The sequence below is a fragment of the Centruroides vittatus genome, unplaced genomic scaffold, assembly GCF_030686945.1.
Source record: "Centruroides vittatus isolate TY-2023 unplaced genomic scaffold, ASM3068694v2 contig_1035, whole genome shotgun sequence".
Classification (NCBI taxonomy): domain Eukaryota; kingdom Metazoa; phylum Arthropoda; class Arachnida; order Scorpiones; family Buthidae; genus Centruroides; species Centruroides vittatus.
In genome coordinates this window covers 2,934,685-2,952,871 of record NW_027120673.1, presented here as the reverse complement: position 1 = coordinate 2,952,871, position 18,187 = coordinate 2,934,685, and the positions used below count along the sequence as shown (strand labels likewise).

Sequence of the window (18,187 nt, the reverse complement as noted above, 5' to 3'; positions counted from 1 at the left end):
CAAGAACTAAAAAAAGACATTGCATTAAAGTGGACCACCACTTTAATGCAATGTCTTTTTTTAGTTCTTGTAACTTGTTAATTTTAATCTATCCACTGAAATAACTCAAAAAATACACATCCTACAAAAAACAATCATTCAAGCAAAAAAATTAGACTTCATTGGCCATAAGTTAAAGCTACCAATTTTATCTTAGATGACATTACAATTGGTGAAGATGGTCAACTTCATTTTCTTCAGAAATGGGAACCCACATTTTTTATTGCATATTATGATTCTACACAAACTTTTAGATAAAACACTTTTTGAAACATACACTTATTAGAAGTTAAGAAGTTTGCCATACACTATACATGTACTATACATAAATCTGTAAATATCTGAAATTCATTGGGGGAAAAAAAAAATGCTTAAAATCATTAGAAAACTATTATTATTTGGCAGAATCAAGATCAACATATAATTTTTATTTCTGTGTTTAAACGATTTTATCATAATTTTATTTTCTAAGAAAAATAGGTTAAAATATTTTAATTTAAATTCCCTATATATTTGATATATTTATGGGGGGAGTTGGCAGGTAGTCGGTACTGTTGGTGACTTTTTGTCAGAGCTCAGTAGTACAGTTCGAGTGTTTCAATGCTTAAGATTAAAACAATGATTTATCAGATAATCTTAATAAACACAAATAGACTTTGTTTTAGGCTAATCAGATGCTTGTTGATTATCGCTGGAATAGAACCCAATCCAGGCCCTTTGACTAGATCACCTCAAGCTACAGAGTGCGAAGATATGCAAAAACGAGGGCGTGGAAGACCCCGAAAAGGTAATATGAGTAATACTGATAAAGAGCAATTTAATGGAATTTGTAGAAATAGACCAAGATCAAGATATAGAATCCTTTTCGAAAGGAAAAACCGGGACAATAAGGGATGCAAATATCCAGGACTATTTTGTGAAGACCTCAGAAGTGGAAGAGCATGAAGCTGATGAGTCGAAGTATACTGTTAAAGCAGTTTACGACTTGATACAGGAAAAGTTTACCCAGCTAAACTCTGATTTGTGAACAATTAAAACTGAAATAATATCATTGAAAAAGGAAAATAAAGATTTGAAGGAGGAGTTGAATAAGGTTTTTCAAAGAATGGATACACTTGAACAAGAGATCATGACGGGCAAACAACTGAGAGGTATGCTTGAATTTCAGATCGATAAGTCTATTAATGAAAGAACGTTGAACAACATTATAATTTTGAATTACCCGTTTGAGACAAATGATCTTGCTGATGAGATCTCCCATTTTATTAAGAATGAGTTAGATCTGCCAGATTGTTCCTTGGAAAGTTTGGTTAAAATTTCAAGATCTGATAATAAATCAATAGTCAAAATTACACTTAATTCTATAATTGAGAGAAATTCAATTTTATGAGAATTTTGGAAAGCAAAGTCAAATAGTCTTAAGAAGTTTAATAGGAATTTGGTATTTACTGCCGATTTATGTAAACGGTCAAGGATTAGGAGGAAAAAACTAATACCCATTATATCCCAAGAAAAATCCAAGGGATGCAAAATTACTGTTAGAGATGACTATTATATAAAAGAGGGTAACGTGTTTACCTACGATATCAACTCGAATGAAGTTATCTTGGTAGATCATTTTTTATAGGGAAACAAGCTACTGGCAACTTTGGCCTTACACTGGATGAGGAAGACAATGTAGAAAACTTTGAAATGACTATTAATAATAATAGGGTTGTTGAGGCGAAACTTCCATGCCCACGCACTAATAGTACCTGTACAGGATTTAATAAAATATGTGTAAGTTTCTGGAACATTCAGGGCATTTCCAAAAAAACGAATGATCATGTCTTATATCACTATCGTTACACGAAGTCGTTGGATTTACAGAGACGTGGATGGCCAATAACATTAAATTGGAAAATTTGGATCTGGAGGAAGAATGTTGGATTTTATGCAGCGAGGCACTTAGGACTCAGAAGTTTGGTCGACCAGCAGGCAGGTTGTTGTTACTAATTAAGAAATCATTTGGTTATATAATACATTTTCAAGTTATGCCATGGTATATTTTGGCTTTAGTAGATTTGGATTCAAGACTCCAAGCTTTATGGAAAGCAACAAGTCTAGAGATATTACTAATATATATTCCATCTTCAACAAATAATTCCAAATATTATAATGAACTACAAACAGTGATCGACCAGTGGAATAACTAATTAGACTTATGGTGGCTGGGAGGCGATTTTAATAGCCACATTGGAGAGAGATTGGATACGGCCAATAAAGACGACAGGGTAAAAATTGCTAATAAAAGTGATAAACTCATTGGGCAAACATCTATTAAAGTTTGTTCAGGATAATAACTTCTTTATACTAAATGGTAGGGTAGCTGGAGATATCCCAGCTGAATATACATTCATAAGTCATGTTGGTAAATCAGTAATAGATTACTTCATTTGCTCAGAAGAATTACTTTAATTACAAGTTAAGATGACAGTGCTTGATCTGGAGATGTCAGACCATTTCCCAGTTCAGTTGGCTCTACTGGGTTATGGGGAGAGTAACAATACTTCACAATTTAATACACAGAGATACAATGTGTCCAGCTTAATAAGGAGCAAAAGATTTAATACACGGAGACTATCAGAAGAAATTCCTAATATGTTGAATGAAATATTATATTAGGAGAGAGAATTTGGTCCGTTAAGAAATTACGAAAAATTAATTGTGTTAGAAACTTGTCGCATCAATTATTGCCCTGGCAATTTATGGCAGCAATACAGTCATGGTATGACAACAGATGTTATTATTACAAGATTAGGAAACAGAGGAGTTTATCATGTTTTAGGAAAACTAATCCCCAATCAGATTGGAAAAAATATGTAGAAAATAAAAGAATCTATAGAAGTTTTTTGAAAGCCAAAAAGAGAAGATTTTTTCTGATTTAAACAACAATCTGATAGAAACGAAGGATGCGAAAAAGTTTTGGGGTATAATAAATAGGTTCCGCCGACCGGTTAGAGAGGAGGAGGAGGCCTGTGTATATATCAGATAGCATATGGCAGAAGTATTTTGAACGGTTTTCTGCAGAGTATCGGTCTAAGAAAAATCGAAATTTTATGGATAATTCACATGTTGATATAAGTCTCATGGAAAAGGTTTTTAATGTTCAAGAAATACAATGCTGCATTGGGAAGCTCAATAATGGAACTGCAACTGGAAGTGATGACATTCCTAATGTAGTGATCAAAAAGTTAACAATACCAATACTTGATTACCTGACCAGACAATTCAATGAATTTTATAATAACGGAGTAGTTCCTGTTGAATGGAATAATGTGATATTTCATATGTTATATAAAAAAGGAGATAGATCGAACCCTGGAAATTATTGTCCTATCGCCTTACTATTGGCATTCCGAAAACTCTTTACAACAGTGCTAGTTACAAAATTTAATGAGTGGATAGACTGAGGAAATTTGAAGAATCTGACCCAATTTGCCTTTATTAAGAAAGGTGGCACGCAGTTGGCCTTATTTATTTTGTGGTCAATTGTTCAAATACAGCTCTATAGGAAAAGACAAAGTATTTGCATTATTTCTAGACCTAGAGAAAGCTTACGACTCAGTAAATATCAGAGACTTACAAAATAAAATGTCACGATATTAAGCAGATAGTTCAATAGTGAAAATAGTTGGTTTACTATTTGGTCACTAAGAAGCAATCATTAGACAGGATAATAAACAGCGGAAACCTTTCAAGATAGAACGTGGTTTGTTACAGGGAAACCCCTGGTCTCCACATCTTTTTAATTTTTATACTTTTGATCTAAAAAATAGTTTTACTAATGATGACGATGGATTTACTGTTGATGAGACTGTTATCCATTCCATTGCTTATGCCGATGACATTGTTATCATTGCTCCAACAGCAGCTGCTCTTAGGAGAAAAATTCAAACAATTACCAATTATTTTAAGGAGTTAAAATTAAATATTAGTCCAAAAAAAATCACATTATGGTACTTAGAAATTGGTCTAGACTGCCCAAAAGGAACATGTCCTTTCACATCAACAATGAAGAACTAAAAGTGCTAAACGAGATTAAGTTTCTTGGAATAATTTTAATTTCCATGATATCCTTTGACAGACAAATCAAGGCAACGATGGTTAAGGCTGACAGATTAATCAATGGTGCAATTAAGTTATTTTCTATAACTAACTTAAAAAATATCCATGTACAGTTTAACATGTTTAACTCAATAGTTTACAATGCAATAAGCTACGCTTCACTTATATGGTGCTTATCTAATTACCAGAAGTTAGATGCAATCCAGAACAAATTTATTCGTAGAATGTTCTTATTGGAGTTCAAAGTGCCAGGTAGCACCTTAAGGTTAGAGTTAAGTAAATTCAGTCTCACTGCACCATTTATTAAAAGATGTGTGAAATTTCTTATAAAACTTATGGACAGTGGTTATATTGCATCTAGGCTTGTACATTTATTATACCATAAATCATTACAAAAAGTTTCAAAAAGGAATTGGATTGGACAATTGACAAAAGTGGTAAATAGATTTGGTTCTTCAATAGAACCTTTAATATACTGTCCAGAAATCAGTCAAGATCTATGTAACCAACTAACCCGAAATGTATTGGATAATTTATTGTTTCAAGATATAGAAGATATTCGGTTACGAATTTCACCAAAGTGGTACAGCACAATATTGACTTTTCCTAATATAAATAGCTATATGGTCTCTAATTTACCTTTCAATGTGAAGAGGTTCTTTATTCAACTCCGTCTCAATAGCGATGTTATATTGATAGACAATAAGGTATATGTGTATTCTAATAAATTGTGTCCAAGATGTAACATGGACTTCTCAAAATTTCATTTGTTATGTGTATGTGAAAAGGCTAACGATATCAGGAAAAAATTTTATCTCTTGTGTTTAAAGAAATGTATTACAGAAAGTGCGATGTACAGTACATTATGATTCATGTGGCAACAATAAGTACAATTTATAATTTGTATAATTATGTTAAAAAATTTGTATTGATTAATTGAGAAGAACTGATTGTTGAAAACATAACTCCCTTTGTAACAGGTTATGCCTATTACGATTAAGATTATTTGATTGATTGATTAATATATTTATTAACTTAATATATGAAAATCTAAAAATCTAGAATATAAAATCATGTTAACATTTTTATTAAGCTACTTATTATAAAAACTTTCATTTTATTATACACTTTACTTACCATGATAACTGGTTCAAGTCTTGCGACAAGATCTTCATATGACTGAAATATTTTAAATTAATATTTAATATATATATAATATATATATATATATATAAAACAACATGCAATACTTACTTCTCCTCTAGGATATCTATAATGAAATTTATTTTGATCTCTAGCAGCAAATTCTTCAGGATATTTTTCAAATATTTCTTCATAAGTCATTTCCTCACATATACCCTGTAGATTAATTTGAATAATTTTTTAAATATTAATTTAAAATAATAAAAATTTACATCTTTAGGCTTTCTTGGAGACCAAACAAGTATCTTTCATATTTCAGAGTATTTTTAGGATTATGAAAGATTTTCAGCTCATCATCATCATAAAAATGATTTTATGGAGAAGTAAACTTTGTTAAATAAATAGTGTGAATAAGAAAATGTGCTTAATTTTAGGCAAAATATATCTATTTTTTCATAGGATTATTAATCCTACTAGCGATTAAAATCATATAATTATTACTATTATTTTATTTCAAAACAGTAAAAAAAAACTCAAACTTTTTATCACAATCTATATAGAATATAAACATTGCTAACTTTTTATTTTAATTAAATGTGAATATTTTAATTAATAATTTCCTATTAACATAATTAAATAATTAATTAAATTATATTTTTTTCATTTGTTACATTGATAAAAACGGGCTAGGAAATAACCTAAATGCAAAGATTTTTTTAAAAATGTTAACACTGTTAAATGTTAAATGTTAATTATAGACATAAATTATTGAAAAATATATAAAGCTTAATCTTTGGCTATACATAATAGAATTCAATAGAGCATTTTGTTTATTTTAATTGAAATATTTTCTTGATAAAATAAAATTCAATAAATAATAAATTTCTTACAGCATCTATTTCATTTAAAGCCTTCCAGCATTCATGTGGAGCAATTATTCCTTTAGCTGTTTGTAAAGTACGTCTCATTTGACTAGTCCAGACATGTAAATTTGGAATTTTTTGTTCCTCAATGAACTTTGCAAGAATTCTTGAATACTGTTAAAAACAATTATTATTTTTTAATACATAACTTCTAAGAAAAATTATTTAACAATAATATTAATAAATGAACTTAATACTTTCAACAGTTGCAAATAATTTATTTTAAATGCTAATATCAACATTCAATATTAAAATTATTATAAGATGTTATTAACACTTCAATGTAAACAATAAAGTAATTACTGAAATTCTCTATGAAAAATATTCAGAAAGTATCAATACATTTTAAATGTTCCACTCTTCCACAAACCAGGAAAATAAATAAAATAACAAACACACTAATCTTAACTTGTTAATTTTTTTCATCATGCTGGGAGAAACTTAAACTTAGTATGGGTTCATTAGAGTGTCAATACAATAAATAATTGATAATAAATAAATTACTAGTTTCAAAGTTTTTTAAAACATTTTACATCATTTAATTGTTTTCAGAATATTTAGCTATCAAATAATTCCAAAACTCTTTAATCCACTTTAGAATCAACTACAAACTCTCAGTTTCTGAACATAATTCATTCTTAACAGTTGTTCTAAAACCAAAACAAATTTTCCCATAAGAAACAATATAAAACAGATCAATCCATTTCTGATCCCCAAAATAAAACCCCCCTTTTTTTACTTTTTTTAGCTGTATTTCATGGTAAAAATGCCTACAAATGCAATGTAATATTGTATATAATGTAACACTGTACTATATATAATAAATTTTTGTCATTTAATTTGACTTAAGCACCTTTAAAAACATTCTTGGATTAAACATTTATATTACACAAATGTCAATCAACACAGTTTTTATTCATTTGTTTTAATTCAACTACAATGTGTACAGTAAAAAATGAAAGTACAGTAGAGCATTGATTATCTGAATACCAATCAACTGAAACATCGGTTAACTGAGAGTGTTCCAATTGGCAAATTCAAATTTCCGTTAATGCTGTGGCACTGCAGCACTCTTCCTCCCTCCCTGCCAACCTAAACTGTAGGCCTGTCTACTTTAATATACTACTTTATGTAAGGTATGTATTTGTAAGATGTTTGATACAAAATATATACAGTACAGTTTTGTATTTAATATATTTTTTCATAAATGATCAGTTATCTGAATGACCCCAGTCCCAAATTGTTTTGATAATCGATGCTCTACTAGTATCTTTTCTGCATGAACATTGAAATCTAATCAAAATAGCAAAATCATTGATGATTCATGTTGTGATGTCTAATGGTGCAGGCAATCTCAGTGCCACTAACTTCTAAAAAAGTAGTCCAGTTGCTGATTGGTTGGGCCATTGACTTTATTGCAGGAAATATAGGGAGTTGACTGTCTGCATCTTTCTAATCTGTAGTTGGCTCTTGTTGAGCAGCTTGTTCAGCAAGTGAGTTATCGTATGGCAACCAGGGAAAATATGAGTTTAAAATTCTGTTTGTGAAGTCATTCAAACACTGAGGTTTGACTGTACTTCATAACTGAAGTACAGTCAAACCTTTTTAAATTTGAATTTTTAAACCCTGTACTTCAATTATGAAGTACAGGGTTTAAAAATTCTAAAATAAGAGGCTATCAAAAGGCCAATATTATAAACAGAACGCATTCCATAAATTATATCTCATAATTTTGAAAAACAATTTTAACTTAAAAATAAACAATTCCAAAGTAATTAAAATTTGAAGGATCAAACTGATTAAAATTATTATTTATAATAAATAAATTATTGTAATTTATTACAAATTAACAACTAATCAACTTACTACTTCTTTCAAAGAATATCTACATGTAGTTAAAATATAATAACAAACAATATGAAAAAATTTGCAAACTAATCACTTCTATGAAAGATACAGATTTAATACTGATTACAATATACAGAAGGACATTGCCAGCAATGCTTCCAAAGCCACAGATTATACCATTAATCAGTATGAAATTAATAAATCTGTCTAATTAATGTATATTTCTAAAGCCCTTTGTTTTTATTCAAATAATTAATTGTTAAAGATTTGTTAGATTGTTAACTGTTAGAAGCAATATTGTCTATTTAAGTAAAAGTAACGAGTAATCCAAAAACATTAAGTTTTGACATATTTCCTACTAGAAATTATATTAATTAAATGAAAGTATGTGTTAACATATAATTATAGTTGTTACACTTAATACTTAAGTTTCAACTTTACTAAAAATTGCTTTAATTAAATTTTCTTAAAGCTAATTTATAAAAATATATGGTAAATTAAAATGTTTGTATTAATGTTAGTAATGTATAACTATATTGTATCATTTGTGAAAATAATTGTATTATGTTTTTATTGCTTTTAGCTAATATTTAATTTTGAAATAATGTTAAATATACTTATTCTATCATCATCAACAGACTTCCAATGAAAAAATTTAATTTCTATAAAATAAAAATTTTTCTTTATCTCATTCATTTAAAAAATATTTTTGTTTGTAGTATAAATCAAAGTTAATGAGTTAAAGAGTAATATTAAATTAAATTAAAATGTAAAAAACTAATGATAAATATGCTACATAAAACTGGAAAATTGCAATTCATCAAAACTTGGAAAAATCTATCAATATTATGAACTTATCAAAAAAATATATATTAAAACTTTATTTAATGTTAAATGATAAACTGTATACATTACCTCCCAACCTCGATCAGAAAGATCTGAGTCTCCACCAATTCTTCCTTGAACATTGAGTAAACTTTCCCCATGCTGCACATATAATTAATATTAAATTTAATTTATCAATTTAATTACACTAATGCTATCATGTATTTTAATCAAAAATATTTATAAAACAAAAATAATTCAATATGATGCATTTAATATATTAAGTTTTAATTAACAACACATTTATATATCTGTCCTTAACTTATGTTCAAAGACAAACAAGAGGATATTATTATTCTGTTTCATTTTCAATAAAGAACAGTAGATAAAATATACTTGAGGGTCATAATGCAAAAATGTGACAACTTTAGTAAGTTCAGTTTCAAACGAAATTAATTTCACATTTGTGAGATGTGAAAAGATGTGAGAGCATGATGTTTATCTACTAAACAATGCCTTATTATCCAGGATTTTAAAGCCCATCTAATTGTTGCCATAGGAAATTCCTTTCACTCCAGTTTTATAGTGTGCCAAAGTTCTAAACTGGTACACTTACACTTCCAAGGAGCTTGCTTAAGCAGTACTCAAAATAATCTAATAAAAAATATTCTAACATGTTACATGCTATTTATATTCTTTCAGTCAATGGTTAAAAATTAATAGCTAAAAGTTGATGAGCACAATCAGCATTAATAAGGTTTTGATGAGTAAAACACAAAAAAGTACAAAATATTTCTCAAGCACTTTTGACATGTATAGAATGTCTTCTTCAGGCAAAACAAAAAAAAATTTTAGAATGTTGATATGAATTTTAACATTAACTTTAATATGTTCTAATTGGAGTGCATTTGTTAAATTTAAATGGTGTGCTATTAAACTTACACATTTAATTAACGGTCAAATTATAATTGAAAATTATTGGCATCTGTGATTTAATTTTTTAAATTATTGAATAGTGAAATCCATATTTTTGGGTACTCTAGAAAGGGCCTATGGCACAGCTCTAATTCTCAATTAATAATGTTTCCCAGATAAATAAACAGTTGCAGTCCTGTACGAGGATGGAAAATTCATTCCCACAGGGATGTAAAGTAATGATTGAGAACCCTTCTAGATAGTTCTGTGGAAATTTTATTTTTACAAATGTCATCTTGATGTTCTAATATTCTGCATTGTAATTTTCTACTTGTGGAAACTGATATATACTGCCTTTTCATCATTGTTTTGGTGTTATAAGGTAATTATGTGTACACTTGAATTTCCTAATGTAGTTATGTAGTTAATTTGTCCTTGTTGTTACATAGTATTCTGCATAAGAATTGCTGTGGTTTTATTGGAAAGTTAAACCCCAATTTTCAAAACCTTCTGGTAATGCATAAGTACACAGACCCAAGATACAGGAAAAAAGGCTTATATAAATGTGATACTTTTTTTTATTCATATAAGCCCTTCCATCCCATATCTTGGGTTTGTGTACCTTTGCTCATTTCTTACAAATTAAAGTACTTGCTAAGTGCCTTAATTTGTAGACATATATATATATTTAAATTGACAGAAGAGTGTTCTTTTTATTTAAATTTATACATTCTGTTCCTTTCATTTAAATATTTGCATGCATATTCCATATTTTAACAGTTTGTAATGGCTTTGGTGATTGAGATTGGCTCAAATAAGTTTAAAATGTTTCTAATTAAGTTTTAAAGAAAGCTTGGTTTCCTTAACAAACAGTAATACTAAATATACTTATTGTGGAGCATTAGTGTTAGTGAAGGTCTCTTCTATGAGGTTTACAGAGTTGTGTTTGTTCTCAAAATCTGTTCAATCTATTTTGATTAATTAATCTTTGCTATTTTTCCATTGTGATGAAGAATCCAAAAGCATAATAAAAAAGGGAGTCCATGACTTTGTTTTTGAGATAAGGTCGTAGCACAATCATGCACAACAAAGTGTTAAAGTGATAATGTCCATGCTTCTGATGTAACTGAGTGTGCCTTATGGAATCTAAATGAAAAAACAAACAAAACACAAGAACAAAGCAATCAATGGCAATTTCTTTGTTCTTGGATTGCCTCTTCGTACCTGGCCATTGCAAGGATCATCTCTCCCATGGTCAGCAGGTACAAGGAGAGCCTCTTCTATGTCTGGCAAGTGCAGGGCAATGTTTCCTCTAAGCTGCGCGGCTGTGCACTGCTCAAATTGTTGCCGCACATGAGAATTTATGTGCCACACAGGGAAGCATGCACACTGATTTGAATTGTTGTTTACTTATTTCTCACTCTGTCTGCAACATGATTATTGCTACATATATTTTGATTAAATACATTAAATCATTGACAAAAGATAATATTTTGTATGGAAGTATGGTTTAAAATCAATTTTAATCTCTACTTTATAATTAATTATTTTAATTTTTATAGGAAAAAATAAGATTTTATATATATATATATATATATATATATGCTCAGCAAAAATTTTTTTGCTCAGAGAAGTACATGTTCCGCTCAGCTACAAAAAAAATTAGAGGGAACATTGGTACAGGGATTGCTTCTTTCTGTCCAGTTCTACCACGATACAACAAAGACATGCACTGTCCTAGTTAAATATTCTTATTTCTTCAATTGTAAGATTTATTTCTTTTTTACCATTTTTTACTTATCCAAAATAAAAGTGTATTAGAATTGATGACGTCTTACACTTTTGTAATTTAAAACATCAATCAGTGATAAACATAAGTGTTCAACATTATATACAGTACCAATAATACACACTTTTGACTGTAATATTCAACAATCATATTAATTCAAATGGGCTTGTTGGTAACAAGTATTTAACTTAAACTTGTTTTTAACATTTAAAATGTCTTTAAGATGATGTTATAATGCAGAAATAAAGTGAATAATTATTACATATATAAAAGAATGCAGAAATAAAACTGCAGAAATAAAACTGCAGAATAATTCCTATTGCATATGTATTATTTTTTTAATTTGTTACTTAATAAAACTTAATATTTCCCTTCATAAAAAAATCTTAAAATTTGACTTCAATTATGCTGTCTTAGAATCAAGGAAATAGACTATATTATTTTTTCATATTTTTTTCACATAATACTAATTATAAACCAATATTCTTTTTTAACTAATCCAAGAATTAACAGAATTTATCTGGTGTAGAAATTACAATAATAAAATATTTTAATTCATTGTATTTTAACTCTAAGACTATTTTTGTTTTAATATAGGTAATGCAGATATTTTATTAAAACTTCAAATATAATATTGATATATGACACACAGTTTTTTCATGTTTTTAAAAAAAGGAAAACAAACGCATCAAAAATTTCAAAATGAAAAACAAAACAACTTACCCGTGTTAAATATATAGAACGTGGTGTAATATGAATGTTCATAAGATAATATACAACTCTGCTTTGTATATGCCCTGTATAATTTAACACAAATATAGTTTAAGTTTAGAATTATGAAATATTTTTAATAATTTAACTTAATTAATATTTATAGAAATGATTAAAAAATCAAGTAAAAATAAAGCAATAATTAAAATTGATTTAAAATTTTTAAACTTTCAAAAATAATGACACAAAAACTTTGCACAAAATTCTTTGAAAAATATAATTCATTCATTCATTTTGTGAGGTTCATAGTTTTGCAGGCAAGAGCAATTAATTTATAAAAATCATCATTAGGAATCTGACATCAGCTGATTCCTGATGACAATATGTCACTGTGTATGCAATACTATGAGATTTATGCAAATAAAATGATAAAAGTAACAATATTCTACAATAAATCAGCCATGCTAAGGAAAAGGACTAACTACAGTCATATAAATTTCCAGATAAACGTGAATTGTTTCTACTTACCATATAAACAATATTTATTGTGCAAAAACTAGCCTTAAATTTTATATTAATATAAAGCAAGCACAATTTAATGGAGTTTAAGTGTGTTAGATTTTTTGAATGATAGCTACTAGTTCTTTAATTTGTAGATAGTGTTCTTGCTAAGCATGTTTCAGGTTTCTAAAGACAGAATACAAAGTATCATATCTGAATTTTGATAGAAAACACAGATAATCCAGTAGAAAATTTAAGAAGCAACACTTAACAGAAAAAGGCAGATCTGGGAGGATAACTCCAAAGAGAAGTTACAGGAGACATAGTCCCTGGAAAGGGTTCTGAACATAAGATATTTATTTTCAGACCCCTGTTCTGTATATTTGGGAACAGGGGTCTGAAATTACTTCATTAATCAGCATAATAAAATTTGCACCAATTGGTTAAAGTCCAGGGAAAAAGGTCTAGATATTTGAGTTTTATATCCTTATTTCTCTTACAACTGTTTTAAAGAATACAGTTTGTTAATTGTGGTAACTTGTATTTTATGATCTTATGGTTCCTTATATAAATTATAATTGTAATGGCATCTTAAACTGAAAAATTAAAACTTTCCAAAGTCAGAAGAAAACAATAATCTGAAATTTCACAATTTTATCAAATTAAATGCCTCAACAAAATTTATTCTCTTTCATATTTTTTCCCCGTAATTAACTTAAAATAACATAGATTACTTGATTTTAGAAAAATACTATTGTATATCATGTAAAGTTAATATTAAAATCTGAATATATGAGAAATTATATTACTGTTTTAATTATAATTTACAACTTAAACTAGAAGGATATTTAATAATTTCTCTTACAGTTTTTGTAATTCAGCAAATTTATCAACTTACAGTTTTTGTAATTCAGCAAATTTATCAATTATATTCTAATTATCACCTATTTTAAAATATCACTTGTTACTTATTATATTGCTGAAAGAATACATCTATAGATAAGTATGGAATTAAACTTATTTACTAAAAATCTTAATTAGAAAAACAAAATGTCAATATGAAAAGTGAAAAAATATCAAGTAATTTTTTTTATATTTTAAAATAGTCTAATCATGTATAATTACTTGACTTTTTAACATTTATAAAATTATATACAGTCAAACCTGTTTTTATGCGGGGGATAGGGACCGCATTAAAAAAGACGCATTAAAAAAAAAAAAAAAAAAAATCGCACGAAACTTCACGAATGGCTGTAAAAAATAGTTTTCGCAACACAATTTAAAAAATATTTTTTTTTATGCGGTCAACAGGGACCGCATAAAAAAAGTCTCACATAGAAAATAACTCAAAACCGTACGAAATAGAATTTATTGACAACAGATGTCAGCACTTGTCTGCATCGTCTGGTCTATCGTCTGTTTTACATATTTTTGTCCAGGTGGTGTTTTGTTGACTTAAAAAGTAAATTATTTCATTTTTCGCATATTCATGCAATAATATTACTATAATAAGTGCATTTATGCTATAATAAGTTTATTTAGCTATAATAAGTCAACGTGAGACATGACGAATCGCATGAGACTAGTCGCCAACTATACCGCACAAATAAAAAAAAAAATCGCACAAAAAAAACCGCATAAATTAAAAATTCGCATTAAAAAAAATCGCACAAATAAAAATCGCACATAAAAAGAGCGCATAAAAACAGGTTTGACTGTATTAACAAAATAAGTAAATAAAATTTAAACCTTCATGTCTATGAACAATAACTTTTTCTCCAGCATTATAAATTTTCATAAAGGAATAATTTTCTTTTTCTTCATTTAATGTTTGATATGACATTTGATAATGCTCAATACGTTTAACAAAATCTTGCAATGCTTCATCCTTATTACGATTTTGATAATCAGGACTATGAACTTTAACTTCCTATAAAAAGAAATTATCAAATTTCATCAAATCAGTGATTTATTTATTGATTATTGTAGTATTTATTTAATTTTAAACATAGCTATTACTTGAAAATATCAAAAATAGGATTATTAAATTATTTTCAAACCAATAAGAATTCAAAGTAGCTATCAAGTGTAGAGTAGAATTTTACATTGAATTAATAGCACTACAAAAATTAAAATAATTGTATGTACATCTGTCAAACATTCATTTTCATCATTGTTACCTTTCTAATCAATATAATCTCATTTATTTAAAGTTCTAACAACTACAAAGCATAGAAAATTAGACTAATAAAGAAAAAATTATTTCTAATATATGAAATTCAATTATTCCTAAAACAGTTCTATATATTTTTTAATTAAGCATACTAAAAAATTTATAAAAAAATGTTTTTACACAAAGTAAAATCCAAGATCTGAATTTACTATCTTAAATTATAATCATTATAATAAAAATTTCACTCTTAAAATATAATTTAAATTAGTTAAATTGTTATGTTTTAAAAGAAAATACTAGAATAATTTAATTAAAGAAACAGTTTAAATGAGAAATCTATAAAAATGAAATAAAAATATCATATGAAAATGGGAATAATTATTTCAAAAGGAAAAAAATATTACCTATTGTTTAAAAATTAAATGCCATTCGAATCTCAACTGCACACCAGGGTGAATATAAAAAATTTTGGACTCACTTGAACCTTTAACTGGTGTGTATTACAAGTGAGTCCAAAATTTTTTATTAAATGCCATTTTAAAATGTAATTTTTAATACTTGATATGACTGAATAATGTAAAGAGAATAATTTCCATTCTAGAAACTGGTTATAATTAATAAAAAATTCACTCAAACACCAATATCAGTTTAACATTAAACCAAGGTTTACTAATACGAATGTTTTCATCCATTTTGGTAAATTATAGGGAATGTAGAACAGAAATTACAAATTCAAACCATTGAACAAACTCAAAAATGAAAAGCTTCCAGATGGTAGAAGCTCATACATGCACAGTAATACAATCCCACAGTCATTGTAAAATGTGATTTATATCTTTTAACAAGAGAAATGTGTAAATATAACAACAGTAATATAGCTCAAAAATGTAAACTACAGGAGTTCAAACCATGCCTGCTATGTTGTTGAGAGGGAATTAGTATGCTGGATGGTATTATATGTAAGACTAGCAAATGAGCCCAGCGTTGCTCAGGCAAATGATTTGGATGATTTGGTAAATATTGTATGTTTGGAAATTAAGTTATTAAAAACAAAAAATCGCATCTAAAATAGTACAGTAGAAACCATTCTTCAGATTAAGCATTAATCCTCTCCCTCTCCCCCCTGCAAGAGTGGGTGTGATTTGAGCTCCTATAGTTCACATTTTTGAGCTATATTGTTAATATATTTATACATTACCCTTATTTAATTTTACGTCTTGTTAAAAGATATTGTAATTGCTATCTATTATAGAAGCAAAATTTTACGGAGTTTGTTGCATGAGGTTGTAACACACAAGCTAGGCTACCATAAGTTTTGTGCCAGATGGATACCAAAAATCTTGCCAGATGACCACAAAACACAGCACATGGCAGCATCGTTGATATTTCTGGAAGCCTACCACAGAGATGGTGACTCACTTCTCAATCATGTTGTAACTGGGAATGAGACTTGGATAAAACACATGAACTGTGAGACAAAAAACCAGTTTATGGAGTGAGGACACACGTTCTCCCAGAAAACCAAGGAAATGTGTGCCAACGTTGTCAGCAACGTTGATCACGATAATTGTTTTTTGGGACAGGAAGGGTGTGCTTCTGATGTATTTCCTCAAATGTGGTTCAACAATAAACTCTGAGAGATATTGCAAAACATTAAGAAAGTTAAGAAGAATGATTCAAAACAAACATTGAGGAAAACTGAGTTCCAATATTTTGTTTTTTCATGACAACACCCACCTCTGCACATGCCAATCGCACTCAACAGCTCTTAGACAGTTTTGAATGGGATATCTTTGATCATCTGCCGTACAGTGCATATGTTGCACCAAGCAACTACTATTTGTTTCCATGCATGAAGTTGTGGCTTGCAACACAGTGCTCCAATGACAATGCGGAACTGCAGGCAGGCATGAATGAGTGGTTGAAGTCTCTCAGGTGGCAAAATCTCAGATGATCTATGACAATGGAATTAATAAGTTGCTGTACTGTAATGTTAAGTGCTTCAATTTGAATAGAGCCATGTTGAAAAACAGTTTAAAAGTGCGGCTTTCAAATGTATGTAAGAAAAATGTTTCCTTTCACTTGGGTTTTTTATTAATTCTAAAACGTAAATTAATTTTTGGATTGCTTTTGTATATTTCAAATCTTTTTTTCTTAATTAAGAAAGTGTTTTTAAAAAATCTAATGTATTTACCATACAACCTTCTCTGTAAGATCTCTGTGTTCATTTTATAAAGTTTATAATCGAGATAGTAAATAAATGTATTATACTATAAGATAATAAAAGAGAACAATATCAATAAATTTTATTTCTGATAATGAACCATTAAAAATCAATAATTTCAATACAAGAAAATCGTTTTATTCATTTTTATTTTTATTTGTTGAATAATTTTTAGTTATGGTTAGAAGTGTTATAGTTATGGCTTAGTTAAGATTCATTCCAAAAATATAATCACAAGACATATGGAAGTTTTAAAATTATGCAAATTCTATTTGACACATTTCAGAAATCATTCAAAATTAACAAGATTTCTTTCTATGAAATCTCATTGATTTCTACAAATTTAATAACAGATTTCTCAAATAAAAAGTGTATCGCAAAGTAAAAATGCTAGATTTATAATTTATAAACATGCATTAAAATGAAGATTTATTTTTATTCTTATAATTTGTACTAGAGTTTTTGTTATATTCCTAGATAATTAATGATTAGCACAAAATTTTATTAATACACTTTTCTAGATAAAAATTTTAAAATTAAAGCATTGATTATTTCACCTGATAAACTGATATAATTCATCCAAACAAAAATGTAGATCTTACTATAATATTTGCTTCAATGATTTCTGGATCATCACAAATTGATTCCACAAAAAATAGCTTCAATCCAAAACAGTTGCAAACTATGTTATGAATAAGTACCCGCCTTTCATAAGTAGTGTTTGTAGCATCATATACCTAAAATTAATAGATTATTATTATTATTAGTATTATTATTAAGCAGTATTATTTTAAATTATCATTATATATTTATTTATCAACTTACAGCAACTTCTCCACCTTCATCTAACCATTTGCACATATCATTTAATGCATCTATTGCACATTTACTATAAATAAAATAAATCATGAAAAATTATAAAATGGCAATTTAGAATTAACAGTAATTATTTAATGTTAGTTCTACAAAATTTATATCATTCAAAAAAC

The 18,187-nt window shown here is 27.9% G+C and overlaps 1 protein-coding gene across 2 annotated transcripts in view; it reads right to left on the bottom strand.

Annotated features, from left to right (window-relative positions):
- LOC136969630 (6-phosphofructo-2-kinase/fructose-2,6-bisphosphatase 4-like) overlaps positions 1–18,187 on the bottom strand; it is a 61,057-nt gene that overhangs the window by 24,917 nt on the left and 17,953 nt on the right. For both annotated transcript variants that reach the window (XM_067263892.1, XM_067263900.1), the window contains exons 5-12: positions 18,024–18,087; positions 17,801–17,935; positions 14,551–14,731; positions 12,313–12,386; positions 8,976–9,047; positions 6,180–6,326; positions 5,401–5,505; positions 5,284–5,325 (exon numbers count right to left, since the gene is read on the bottom strand). In XM_067263892.1, coding sequence (XP_067119993.1) covers positions 5,284–5,325; positions 5,401–5,505; positions 6,180–6,326; positions 8,976–9,047; positions 12,313–12,386; positions 14,551–14,731; positions 17,801–17,935; positions 18,024–18,087 — 820 coding nt within the window. The remainder of the gene's footprint in view (positions 1–5,283; positions 5,326–5,400; positions 5,506–6,179; positions 6,327–8,975; positions 9,048–12,312; positions 12,387–14,550; positions 14,732–17,800; positions 17,936–18,023; positions 18,088–18,187) is intronic.